The sequence below is a fragment of the Psammomys obesus genome, unplaced genomic scaffold (genome assembly GCF_907164565.1).
Source record: "Psammomys obesus unplaced genomic scaffold, mPsaObe1.curated_primary_1811, whole genome shotgun sequence".
NCBI lineage: Eukaryota > Metazoa > Chordata > Mammalia > Rodentia > Muridae > Psammomys > Psammomys obesus.
Window position 1 is genome coordinate 7,699,970 of NW_026586383.1, and position 12,534 is coordinate 7,712,503.

General features: G+C 53.5%; 1 protein-coding gene across 2 annotated transcripts; it reads left to right on the forward strand.

The window, feature by feature from the left end:
• Nucleotides 1-339: 339 nt before the first annotated feature.
• On the forward strand, nucleotides 340-7,484 carry Eomes (eomesodermin). 2 transcript variants are annotated; one of them, XM_055601714.1, is made up of 6 exons: nucleotides 340-1,220; nucleotides 2,178-2,332; nucleotides 2,993-3,114; nucleotides 3,611-3,769; nucleotides 3,853-3,914; nucleotides 5,747-7,484. In XM_055601714.1, exons 1-6 carry the CDS (start codon nucleotides 340-342, stop codon nucleotides 6,483-6,485), a joined length of 2,118 nt encoding a protein of 705 aa, XP_055457689.1. In that variant the 3' UTR covers nucleotides 6,486-7,484. The 2 variants fall into 2 exon arrangements, with proteins under 2 accessions (XP_055457689.1, XP_055457690.1); XM_055601715.1 differs by having other exon boundaries at nucleotides 5,804-7,484.
• The last annotated feature ends 5,050 nt before the right edge of the window (nucleotides 7,485-12,534 follow it).

The window sequence follows — 12,534 nt, forward strand, 5'->3', positions numbered from 1 at the left end:
GAGGGCTGCTTGCTAAATGGGAACTCCAAGCTAAGGCCTCTTCCTCCCTGGGGCGAGTGCAGGGGTCCCAAGAGGCTAGACAAGGAAGGAAGAAAAGGCTGCTTGCTCAGTTTTCATCTCCCACCTACAGTCCCGGGTTCGTTCCCTTGCGGAAAGGACGCTGGATTCGGGGGTCGAGCCGAGGCCGCCTCTGCAGGTCCGCAGGTGGGTAGCCCGGGCGAGGGAGGAAGGGACGTTACCTTTCCCTCGGAAGAGGGCGCTGGCTCCCCCAGCCGGCCTTTATAACCAGGCCGCGGGAGGCGAGGAGGCAGCCGGCTGCCGTCTGCGATTGGCAGAAGCATGCAGTTAGGAGAGCAGCTCCTGGTGAGCTCGGTGAACCTGCCGGGCGCGCACTTCTACTCGCTGGAGAGTGCTCGCGGAGGAGGAGGAGGCGGAGGAGGGGGAGGTGGCGGGAGCGTCAGCCTCCTCCCCGGCGCTGCCCCCTCGCCCCAGAGGCTGGACTTAGACAAAGCGCCCAAGAAGTTTCCGGGCAGTCTCCCGTGCCAGGCGGGGAGCGCGGACCCCGCAGGCGCCGGCGCGGGCGCCCCCGCGGCCATGCTCAGCGACGCGGACGCCGGCGACACCTACGGCAGCGCCTCGGCCGTGGCCAAGCCCGGGCCCCCGGACGGCCGCAAGGGCTCGCCGTGCGCGGAGGACGAGCTGCCCCCCGCCGCCCCCGCCGCGGCCGCCGCGCGCTACTCCATGGACAGCCTGAGCTCCGAGCGCTATTACCTGCCGTCGCCGGGCCCGCAGGGCGCCGAGCTCGCCGCGCCCTGCTCGCTCTTCCAGTACCCGGCGGCGGCCGGAGCGGCCCACGGATCCGTGTACCCCGCGTCCAACGGCGCGCGCTACCCCTACGGCTCCATGCTGCCCCCCGGTGGATTCCCCGCCACCGTGTGCCCGCCCGCGAGGGCTCAGTTCGGCCCCGCCGCGGGCTCGGGCAGCGGCGCCGGGGGCGGCGGCGGCGGCGGGGCCGGCGGCCCGGGCTCCTACCCCTACGGCCAGGGCTCCCCGCTCTACGGGCCATACGCCGGGACCGCGGCGGCCGGCTCCTGCGGAGGACTCGGGGGCCTGGCAGTGCCGGGCTCCGGCTTCCGCGCCCACGTCTACCTGTGCAACCGGCCCCTGTGGCTTAAATTCCACCGGCACCAAACCGAGATGATCATCACCAAACAGGGCAGGTGAGCGCGGCGTGGAGGGGGCCAGGGCGCCGGGGCGAGGGAGTCGTGCCCGCTCACTGTGCGCTCTGCTCGGGGTGTCCTAACGCGCGCCGGGAAAGGGGACGTCGCAGCTCAGCGCACACCTGTGGCTTGGGCTCCGGGCCCAAGTGACTCTCCCCTCCAGTCACCCTTACCGGGACTGACGACGAGGAGGATGCCGAGTTGGGATTTGGGGAATGGACCCCTGAGAGCGGAGCTGCCTGACCCGCTGGCTCCTGGGTCTGCGCTTGGCGGGCGGCGAGGATGGGGTTGGAGCTGGATGCGGCCTGAGCACAAGTGCTTGAAACTCGGTCGTTCGAAGCTCCTTGGTGGGGCGCTTCTGTGAAAAGAGCCGAGCGAAGTCAGGTTTGAGCTGGTGGGTGGGTGGACAGTTGCTGGGACCAGATGATTGGCCGGGGGTGAGGGGTGCTTGCGGGGAAGGGACCAGAAAGTTCCCGCATACCATCGAATTGCCGACAGCTACTTGTGGAGGAAGCGAGGAGTGGGTACTGGGAGACAGGAACCCAAAAAAGACTGTGAGAGAGAGAGAGAGAGAGGGAGAGAGAGAGAGAGAGAGAGAGAGAGAGAGAGATCTGTGCCTTTAAAAATAATTTTCGACATTCCAGGAAGAAAATTAATAGGCATCTGAAAGATCAGAGTTTGAGTGGATGGAAGTCTCGGGAGCACGTGAATTAGGGAAAATACTAATTTGGAGACCGTTCCAAAATTGTCAATTTTTAAGCCATTTTCGTAGTTTCGGGCCCAATTACCCATTTCGGGTGTTTTTTTGTTTGTTTGTTTGTTTGTTTGGTTTTTTTTGTTGTTGTTGTTGGTTTTGTTGTTGCTTATTGCAGAGTTTTCTAGCGTGTCCAAGGGGACCAGGGCGTATCCCTAGGGTCCCTACTTAAATCATTTCCTCTGGTTCTGTCTTTTGCACAGGCGCATGTTTCCTTTCTTGAGCTTCAACATAAACGGACTCAATCCCACGGCCCACTACAACGTGTTCGTGGAAGTGGTTCTGGCCGACCCTAACCACTGGCGCTTCCAGGGGGGCAAGTGGGTGACCTGCGGCAAAGCGGACAATAATATGCAGGGTGAGGAGACCCGACACCGGTGCCGGCAAGCATTCGGAGCTTTAGTGCTGGCCCGGCCGCGTTCAAATCGAGGACCTCAGCCCCAGCTGGGGCCTGAAGGCCTTAGCTTAAGGAGTTAGTTGCCTTCTGCTGACCGGGAGAAATTTGTTCTGTCATTTTTCCTGTTTCCCATTACATATCAAACCTTCACCTTGACCCTACCAGGCTGTGTTTGAGAAATGAATCGTCTAATGAGGTTCTGGGTTTGGCGAAAAGTTCCTGGCAAACGTTCCTGGCGTTTTAGTATTCTCCTGAGAAAACCCAGGCCACCTTTAACTTAACCTATAAAAGCAAAGCATTCACTGAGGCACTTCCCTTCCAGTTTTAGAAGGCCTCAAATTAACAGCCGAGAGCCATCTCCTCTGCCTCTGTTTTCGAGTTTGGAGAGGCTGGTGATAGCAGAGCCTTGATTAAGGAAGGCTGGAAGCACCCTGGAGCGGGTAACTGGAGTCCCGCAGCGATCCACTGATTTCTGCCAGCCGGCTGTGTTCCCCCCGCCCCCCTCCCCACCCCCAGGCTGCTGCTGCAGCTCTGAGCCTAGCTAAGGGACATCCTCCCCAGCCAGTCACCAAAGCGCCCTGTCCGTGTTAAAAGCTTACCTCTCCTTTCCTTTCTTCTCAGGCAACAAAATGTATGTCCACCCAGAATCTCCTAACACTGGCTCCCACTGGATGAGGCAGGAGATTTCCTTCGGGAAGTTAAAACTCACCAATAACAAAGGCGCAAACAACAACAACACACAGGTATCGAGACCGGAAGGGTGGGTGTCTTGGGGTGAGTTCCTGGAGAGCCCAAACTTTTGTCACTGTGCTTAATTAATATTTGCAGTTGTGACTCCGCTCACCTTAAAATTTTCTATTTATGCATTTTACCTTTGTTGTTTGTACTTTCTTGCTACTAGACATAGAAATATCAAAACTTGGGAGGGACTTCGGGGGCCGAAAAGGAAGGGGTGTTTACAAATACACACACATTCCGGTTTTTGCTTTGTTTGGCTTGGGAGTAGGTCTTGTATATGTAGTGCAGGCCGGATCTTCTGTATGGGGTGGCAGTCTCGGGATCTGCAGTAACAAGGGTGCTCTGCTACTCCAGGGTCAGCGTTAGGACTTGGAGTTTCAAACATCTTAAAAATGGAACAAAAGGGAGGGCTGTTGTTGGTAGGGAGCAAGCGGAAGTCTCATCTCAAAACACACAATTTGTTGAAATCTACTTTTGGGGCCTTTTCTGTCCCATTTCCAGATGATAGTGTTGCAGTCTTTGCACAAATACCAGCCCCGGCTGCACATCGTGGAAGTGACAGAGGATGGCGTGGAGGACTTGAATGAGCCTTCCAAGACCCAGACCTTCACGTTCTCGGAGACACAGTTCATTGCAGTGACTGCCTACCAAAACACCGACGTGAGTGTCTCGGCAGCGGCAGAGGCTCTCAGGCCGGGTCTAGCAAGACAGAGCTCTCACTGACTATTCTTCCCCCTGTCTAGATCACTCAGCTGAAGATCGACCACAACCCCTTTGCCAAAGGCTTCCGGGACAACTATGACTCGTGAGTACTGCTCTCTTTCACACTCACGTGTCATCTCTCTGTGAAAGACAGACCCTCATCTCCCAGGCTGCCTGCAACTTGCAGTGGAGTTGAGATGACCTTGAACTCACCATCTTCCTGCCTCCATCTCCCTAGCACCTTGTCCACAGGCATGGACTGCCGTGCCCAGGCTTTGTGAGTGCTAGACTCTCATCTGTCGATTGAGTCTCATCTTCAACCCTGTTTGCTGGGTCACGGTCACCTTTGAACAGGAAATGAATCACCATTTCTCTGAGGACATATTTAGTATGACATTTTATATTTGGGATTTTTTTTTTTTTTTTTTGGTTCCTATTTTTCTGTTCATTTTTGCTGGCACACACACACACCTGGGATTGAACTCAGGGCCTTATACATGCAAGGCAAGCACTCTACGTTTGAGCTATATCCCCAGACATGTTTTTGCATATATCGGCCTTGAGCACTCTTGCTTTAAATTTTTTTTAAACAGGTTTTGTTTTTATTCTAAAGAATGTTCAAGGTTTAAACATTAAATTCCCTTTTCTACATTTTAAACGGAGATTTGAATTTTTTTAGAACCTACATTATTTATGTCCATTCTTTTTCCAATTGATCCAGCATTTCCTCCTTCCTTCCTTCTTTTTTTTTTTGGTTTTTCGAGTCAGCATTTCTCCATGTAGCTCTTGCTGTCCTGGAACTTTTTCTGTAGACCAGGCTGGCCTTGAACTCAGAGATCCACCAGCCTCTGCCTCCTCAAGTGTTGGGATTAAAGGGGCACGCCACTACCTCGAGGTCCAACCTTTTCTTTTTTTTTTAATAAAAGTTTTAGCTGGGTGGTGGTGGCGGCGAACACCTTTGAACCCAGCACACAGGGAGGCAGAGGCAGGCAGATTTCTGTGAGTTCTAGGCCAGCCTGATCTAGAGAATGAGTTCCAGGACAGCCAAGGCCACACAGAGAAATCCTGTTTCGAAAAACCAAAAAAAAAAAAAAAAAAAAAAAAAAGGAAAAAAAGTGTTATTCTTGTTTTTAATTATGTGTGTTTGTGTCTTTGTGTGGGTATGTGTGCTCTGTGTGGGTATGTGAGTGCCAGCAGGCCAGAGATGTCAGGTTCCTTGGAGTTAGGGGTAGTTGTCAGCCTTGAGGTGTGTACTTCCAAAAACCTCCGCCTTTGCATAAGCAGTTCCGGACCTCCAGCTCCTGACCCAACTGTTCAAAAGATCGCCATCAGATTTCCCCCTCCTGTTTCATTGTGAGAGGAAAAGCCTGACAGCGTGTGTTTTCACAACACTGAGTAGCAGGGCCCTGCTTCTTGAGATGCAGTTAGGCTGTTGAGTTGCCTCCCTGGTGTTCAGTCCACCACACTGATGAGGAAGGAGCGCTGCTCCTACTCCGAAGATGTTGAGCACATGAGAAGTAGATTTTCGGTATTTATTTCTTTTGAGATAGGCTGGCCTCAAATCAAACTGGCTGTGTAGCGCCAATGACCTTTAACTTCTGACCTCCTGCTGTCACCTTCCCAGTGCTGGGATTACAGGCCTTTGCCACCATGCCTGGTTTATGTAGAGCTAGGAAAGGAACCCAGGCCTGTGTCCCTGCTGACAAGGTCTATCTCCACAGATCCTGATTTTCCCACAACAAATAGCTGACCCCTGGGATGTGACCCCTGGGATGAAACTCCTGAGGAGTGGGCAATCCACTCTACTCTCCTGTGCAGCCCAGCAGCCTGCTCGGCTCAGACAACCGGCCTGACAAGGCTCTAGTTTCTGGGAGACAGTTTGTTTGGGGATAACATGAGGGTTGTTTTGTTTAAGTGTCTCTCTTTGTATTGTAGCATGTACACCGCTTCAGAAAATGACAGGTTAACTCCATCTCCCACGGATTCTCCTAGATCCCATCAAATTGTCCCTGGAGGTCGGTACGGCGTTCAAAACTTCTTCCCGGAGCCCTTTGTCAACACCTTACCTCAAGCCCGATATTATAATGGTGAGAGAACCGTGCCACAGACCAACGGCCTCCTTTCACCCCAACAGAGCGAAGAGGTGACCAACCCTCCCCAGCGGTGGCTTGTCACACCCGTCCAGCAACCTGTGACCAACAAGCTGGACATCGGTTCCTATGAGTCTGAATACTCTTCCAGTACCTTGCTCCCATATGGTATTAAGTCCTTGCCCCTCCAGACATCCCATGCCCTGGGCTATTACCCTGACCCAACCTTCCCTGCAATGGCAGGGTGGGGAGGCCGAGGCGCCTATCAGAGGAAGATGGCAGCTGGACTGCCATGGCCATCCAGAATGAGCCCCCCTGTGTTCCCCGAAGATCAGCTGGCCAAGGAAAAAGTGAAAGAAGAAATCAGCTCCTCCTGGATAGAGACCCCCCCCTCCATCAAGTCTTTAGACTCCAGTGATGCCGGAGTGTACGGCAGTGCCTGCAAGAGAAAGCGCCTGTCTCCGAGCCCCTCCAGCAATGGGAATTCACCCCCCATAAAGTGTGAGGACATTACCGCCGAGGAGTACAGTAAAGACACCTCAAAAGGCATGGGGGCCTATTATGCTTTTTACACAACTCCCTAAGGAGTTATTTTAACCTCCAACTTTTTCCAGATGGGCCTGGTGGTGTTTTGTTGTTTTCTTTGCCTAGGTTACCAAAAAGACTTTTGCCTTCCACCTTTGGTGTACCGTGTTTTGTGCAATTCTCTGAGAGAAGGTGCCAAAGCTTTGCACTGAAGCAGGTAACGCACTAAAGGAAACCTAGCGAACAGAGGACCCAGGAGTGTTTAAGGTTCCAAGGTTGTTCAAGGTGCTGGATTTATTCATGGGAAACAAGAAACATTCAGAAAAAGCAGGGCATGAAGATCAAATGGCCGGTGCTATCATCAACCGAGTTTAAGAAAGAAAAAAAAAAAAACAAAAAAAAACAAGACAAAAACCTTTGGCTCTCATTTCTACTTGTAACTCTTTAGGCAGACGGCAGCCTAAGGTTAAGGTACTTTTGCTTCAGGAAGAGAAGAGTTGGGTCTTGACTTGCAAGGGCTGGCTCTTCATAGGTATCTTCCGCCAGCAGCAAAAGAGGCTGGGCCTGAGAGTCAGGAAAAAAAATAAAAACAAAAACCTTATGTGAAGGTGGCTAGCTAGTCTTAGCTAGTCTTAACAAATATATCATTTGTTATAGGAATGGCCCAGAGTTGCTGGGATGACCTGTAGAAACCAGACTGATTGGAAAGAAAGGGAGAATTTAGGTGTACAGTTGTGTGTTTAGACACCGTAGAATAACCTGGAATACATCGTACAAATTCAGCTGCCTGGCATCAGATAAAACAATGTAAAGGTGGTGCTTTGGCTTTGTAAAGAATTTGCAGAAACACAACCGCAGGGTTAAGAGGAAGGCTTCTCGTCTTGGGGATATTCTGTCCACTTAAGTACTTAGCCGCCTCTGAACTCACTTCAGCCACGCTTAAGGACCAAGCCCTGCTTAATCCTCTTTCCTTGCTCATCCCTACTTTCCCCTTCAGTAAATGTGAAAAAACTGCAGTCTGACGCCACAGTTCCTATAGGCTTTTTAGAGATCCTGGATTTTTATGTACAGTTGTACGTCATTTTTAATAAATGTGGTTCAATAAGGGAACGGGTATAGCTTTGTCTTCTGTACTGTGGATTTTACTTATCTGTTGTTTCCTTCTGGCCTTTTCCAGAGTGAACAGCATGAGCCTCTCTGCTCTTTCCACACACACCTTGCTTGCCCCTTTAGAGAAGGCTCTAGAAACTTTTAACTAGATACTGTGATCTGAGTGTTGGGCAGGGGCTGCTTCTGTTTCTTTCCCCCACCCCACTGCAAAGCTGAATGGGATCTACTTCCTTGCCCCACTAAGAAGTGTGGACAATGGGTGTTGGCTGGGGGGGGGTGGGGGTGGGGTAGAGAGGGAGTGTTTGCCCTGGGGCTGTAAGATTGCGCTCGGCGGGCGGAATCCCAGCTTCCCACCATCCGCCCCTGGCCCTTAGTCATTTAGTTCTTTTCCTGGGTTTACTTTAGGCAACCAGTTCCTAGACCCACGTAGGCACCTGGGAAGCCCCGCGGCCGTTTGAGCGCCTACGAGTTCCGGGTCCCTTAAGCACCGCAGGGGCGCGATATTCGAGCACCCTATAGCGCCCATCTGCGGTTTTCCGAGGCTGGTGGGGCTGCTGTCCTGGCTCGCCTTACCCTCAGCTAAATTTCCTCCGGCACTCAGGAGGCGCAAGCTAGCACCGGGCGCCATAGTCACAGAGCAGCATTCTGTTTGCCCCGTGCGCGGCAGCCCTGCAAACAGCCTGGACAGCTGTGCCGCGCTCCGGTTAGGAACGCGGGGTGGCGAAGGGCATCCTAGGCCCTCCCCGGACCCTAGGTGTGCGGAAGACTAAGCAGTCAGGCAGAGAGGGCCCTCCCCGCCCCCTGCCAGACGTCCCGCCGGGCTATCTGCAGACGGCTTAAAGCCCAGCTTGCAAGCCCTAGGAGCCCCCTTCCCACCCCGGGGTAAAGGTCTGGCTGGGAGGGTCATTCTAACTGCGGAGCGCGGAAATGCAGCTGCTAAGAGGATTAGCTGTAGGGAGGCAAGCAATCAGCCGGGGCCTCCCCCTTCTGCGCCCAATTAAGGCGGCCAGAAGATATACCTGAACTGAGGACCGTCTCATGTCCTTCAAACTTCTGGGGCTAGAGGCCTCCGTGCACCGCCATGAACTTGGGGAGCCTACCAACTCTGCATTTCCCAGCCTGCCTGCTCAAAACTCTTCGGCAAAGCGGTCGCGACTCTTACAGCCAGGTGTGTGTGTCCTTTTTAGAGATTTGCTTTTCGACGTGTGTTTGGGTGGGCAGCAGACTGGGGAGAGAGACGCATAGTTGGCCCAACCCACTCAGCACCAACATACTGAACCCACGTCCAACCGCTGGGTACCCGGAGTGGCAAACGATGCTCTGCTGTCCCTGTTCTCTAGAAGGAAAAAAAAAAAAAAAAATGCTAATCGCACACCGGGATGAAGAGGACTCTGGCCCTAGTCTATTTCAAGTCCTGTATATTTTTGCACCGTACAGTAAAAAGAATCCGGTCCTTGTGAAAAGTCCCTCACAGTGTTTAATAGAAAAGTAAATGGCTGAGTGGCCCCAATTAACACCTTGTGATAAGGCATTCCTAAGATGGAGTGTCAGACACCAAATTGTGAAGAAATGTATCTAATTAATCTTCCTAGGATGACACCGATAAACAAGCCCCCATTTAAATAAAGATCAAGGGTTGGGAGCCCGCTCGGCGTGTTTACATTCCCCACCCGGGCCCGGCGCGCTTTTGCGTGGACGCGGGCCGTCCTCCCGCGCAAGGCGGAGGCAGAGGCTGGGGAGGGGGCGGCGGGGGTCTGCCCGCCCGCTCAAGTTCACTCGTCCTCAGCTCGTGCCACAAACAACACCGCTTACTTCAACAAACTGCAACAGAAGAGTAAAAATCGGCACAAACCCCAGAATGATTCGTGGTTGGAAATATGTCTTCATTGCCAAACATTGTGGTTTTCGAGATTAAAGGGAAAGCTAGAAAAAGCAAGTCAACAATCCCCGTATTAATTTTTTTTTTTTTTTTGCTTTGGGGAAAATTTGGAGCAGGACCTCCCTCCCTCGTTCCGGTGCGATGCAGGTTTTTCTATGCTGTGGCGCCAAAGCCAAGAATTGTTGGGGGGGGGGGGTCCTGAGCCTGTGTGCAGGGAGTCTCCGATGCCGGGAAGGAAAACTGGGAAGGGCGGGAAGAACCCGAAAAGAACTTGGGGTGCAAGGAGAAAGCTGCTCATTAGCCGACCTTCACCCTGACGGGCGCTGGGGTGCGGCTGGAGCCGGGTCACTGCTGTAGTTTATGCCCCAAACCTCCAGAGATGCTGAGGCTCCAAATTTCCTCCTTTCTAGTTAAGCTTTAGGCCCGAATAAAGGAGGCAGGCCCCAGGGCTTTCTCCGACGGCGGTGGCGGGTAGGGGTGGGGGAGCGGAGACGCTGCAAAGCGGAGGGAGAAGGGGAGGAGACGAGAGGGAGACCAGAGAGTAGGGCCCTGTCCCTGCCCGGGCGAGCGGGGACGTCCCGGGACCCCCGCGCTCTGCCGCAGGTAGGGTCCAGGGAGGCCGGCGTCTCGCGCGTTCCGACGTCGCTCCCTCTGCTTCCCCGGACGCGCCGCCGACTAGGAGATTCCTACACGACCCGCAGACTTTAAAAGTCGCGGTTAAGAGAAAAAAACAAAGCAAAAACCTAAAGACAAAAACAACCCGTGCTGCCGCGCCCGAAGGACCCCCCCGCCCCCGACACTCCCCCAGGCCTCAGGTCCGCAGGGCCCGCGGGAGAGCGCCCTGCCGGGCGGGGGACGGGACCCCTGGCCGCCCGCGCCGTGGCCCGCGCTCCGCTGGCACCGCCGCCCGCCTGAGCGAGCCCAGGGTGGGCTTCAGGGTGGCTCAGCGCTCACGCTGGGCGAGTGGTTCCGGCCCGCTCGCGTGACGTGCAGAGACCGTCTCTTCCCTTTGCTTTCTCCTGGTCCTTCCTTTCATTTTTGGTTTGCTGTGCGTCTCTCTTATTTTTTATTTATTTATTTATTTATTTATTTATTTATTTATTTATTTATTTATTTATTTATTTTGAGGCAGGGCCTTAAGCAGCCCAGGTTGTCCTTTAACTCGGCTCGGTAGCTGAGGACGACCTTGAACTCCTGATCTTCCTGCTTCTCCTCTGTCTCTGTCTCTCTCTTTGAGGCAGGGTCTCATTCTAGAACACCGACTGACCTCAAGTTTCAGGCAGTCCTCCCGCCTCACTGCCCGCGTGCTGGATTGCGGGGCGCGCCCCCTCGCGGGAGCCGCACACCCTTCCGACCGGGTCATCCCCTGGGTGGGGCGCACAGGAGCCGCTCTCCTAGCGGAGTCCGGTCCCCAGGGCGCTCCGCCCCACATGGAGCTCTGCGGCCGACGCCGGGGTCGCTGCTTATTTTGTTTAGGCTGCGCTCTCACCCCTACCCGCTTTCAAACACCCCAAAGGTGCGCTTACAGAGCCGGATCTCGGGGTGTGGCTAGTTCCCTAGCTCGCTGCCCGGGCCGCTCTGGTGCCAGCCGCGGGTGCCCTCCGCCATCTGGTGGCCGCCGCGAGGAACGCTCTGCGAGCAAAACAGGGCTTCTCCCCCATGCCCAGGGTCTGTATTTACTGTAGGCAGCCGCATGGGTGTCTTTGTTCACCCCAGCCTTACAGACTTCTTAGAGTGGGGAGGGAGCTCGGGATTTAGACTCCAAGGCCAGCTCTCCTGGCTGCAATGTCCGCTGCTGCGTTTGTTTCTTCCTCTGTGACGCCGGGTCTGGAATGAAAACAACAGCCACGAGTAGCTCCGAGGAGAAGAACTGAGATCACAAAATCAAGCGCTTTATGAGATGTATTGTTAAGTGCTAGTTTTGTGGGCTTGTTTGTTTGTTTTCAGAGACAGGGTTTCTCCGCGTAGCAGCCCTGGCTGTCCTGGTCTGTAGACCAGGCTGACCTGGAACTCAGTGACTGCCTCTGCTTCCTGAGTGCTGGGATCAAAGGCGTGGCACCACCATGCCCGGATTTAATTACTAGTTTTCTTTACAGCAGTAGTCATTACTGGACGGTAACTGCACAGACTAATGGATTTCACCGCGATGTTTCCACACATACATATATTATAGCGCTTTGGCCATGACACCCTCTCAACGCCACGGTTTTCCTCTCTTGCCCCCTCACCCAGTACCCCTTCCCTAAAGGGACCTTGTGCTCTCCTCAGGCCACTTTGCTTTGTTTTTGATCCTAGCTTCTGCAGGTGAGAGGAAGCATGAGGGCCGCGTCTTTCTGTATCCGGTTTATTTCCCTTCATACAGTGGCCTCTGGTGCCAACCAATTCCCTGTAAATGACATGCTTCCTTCTTCATGCCTGACTAGCTCTGCGTGTGTAAACACATCATACTTTTCTTGCCAGCTCATCTGTTGCTGGATGCCTAAGCTGACCTCATGGCTTGGCTACTGTGAATAGGGCAATGACAGCGGCAGATATACAGGTATCTATTTTGAGAAAAGATTACTTTTAATTTTTGGGTATAAGTGTTTACCTACACATATCAATGTGTACCACGTGCATGCCTGTTGCCCACGAAGGCCAACAGGCGGAAGCAGATCCCTGGGAGCTGGGGTTGCAGGTGCTCGTGAGCCACCTGATGTGGATGCGGGGAGCAGAACTGGGTCTCGCCACGAGCAGCAAGCGTTCTTCAGCACTCAGCAATTGCTCCAGCTCCCCAGCCAATGTAACTTTTTATGAATGTAAGATCAGACACAATTAGGGGTCTTCTGGGTCCTTCTGCTTCAGAACTACTGTTATGGACATTATATAGGAAAAAGTTGAACGAAAGAATCTCATCCTGGCGTTTGAAAGCCTTCACACATACACACAGACTTTTAATGCATGCATGTGCCTCTGGAGGAGCCTCGCCTGCCTGCCTGTGTTTCAGAATTGCTTTCAGAAGCATTTTCATAATAGAGTGTATTTATAACTTAGGAGCGCAATGCAGAGAGTGATTGACAGAAGCTGCATGGTAATTGGAAACTTTATCATCCCGTTTCCTTCGAAGGCAGTCTTCTCCC

Bases quoted from the DNA above. Each gene is read 5' to 3' on its own strand.
- Eomes (XM_055601714.1), top strand. From the start codon at position 340: ATGCAGTTAGGAGAGCAGCTCCTGGTGAGCTCGGTGAACCTGCCGGGC. The intron at 2,333-2,992 runs GTGAGGAGACCC...CTTTCTTCTCAG, and splicing joins AGCGGACAATAATATGCAGG to GCAACAAAATGTATGTCCAC. The intron at 3,915-5,746 runs GTGAGTACTGCT...TTTGTATTGTAG, and splicing joins TTCCGGGACAACTATGACTC to CATGTACACCGCTTCAGAAA.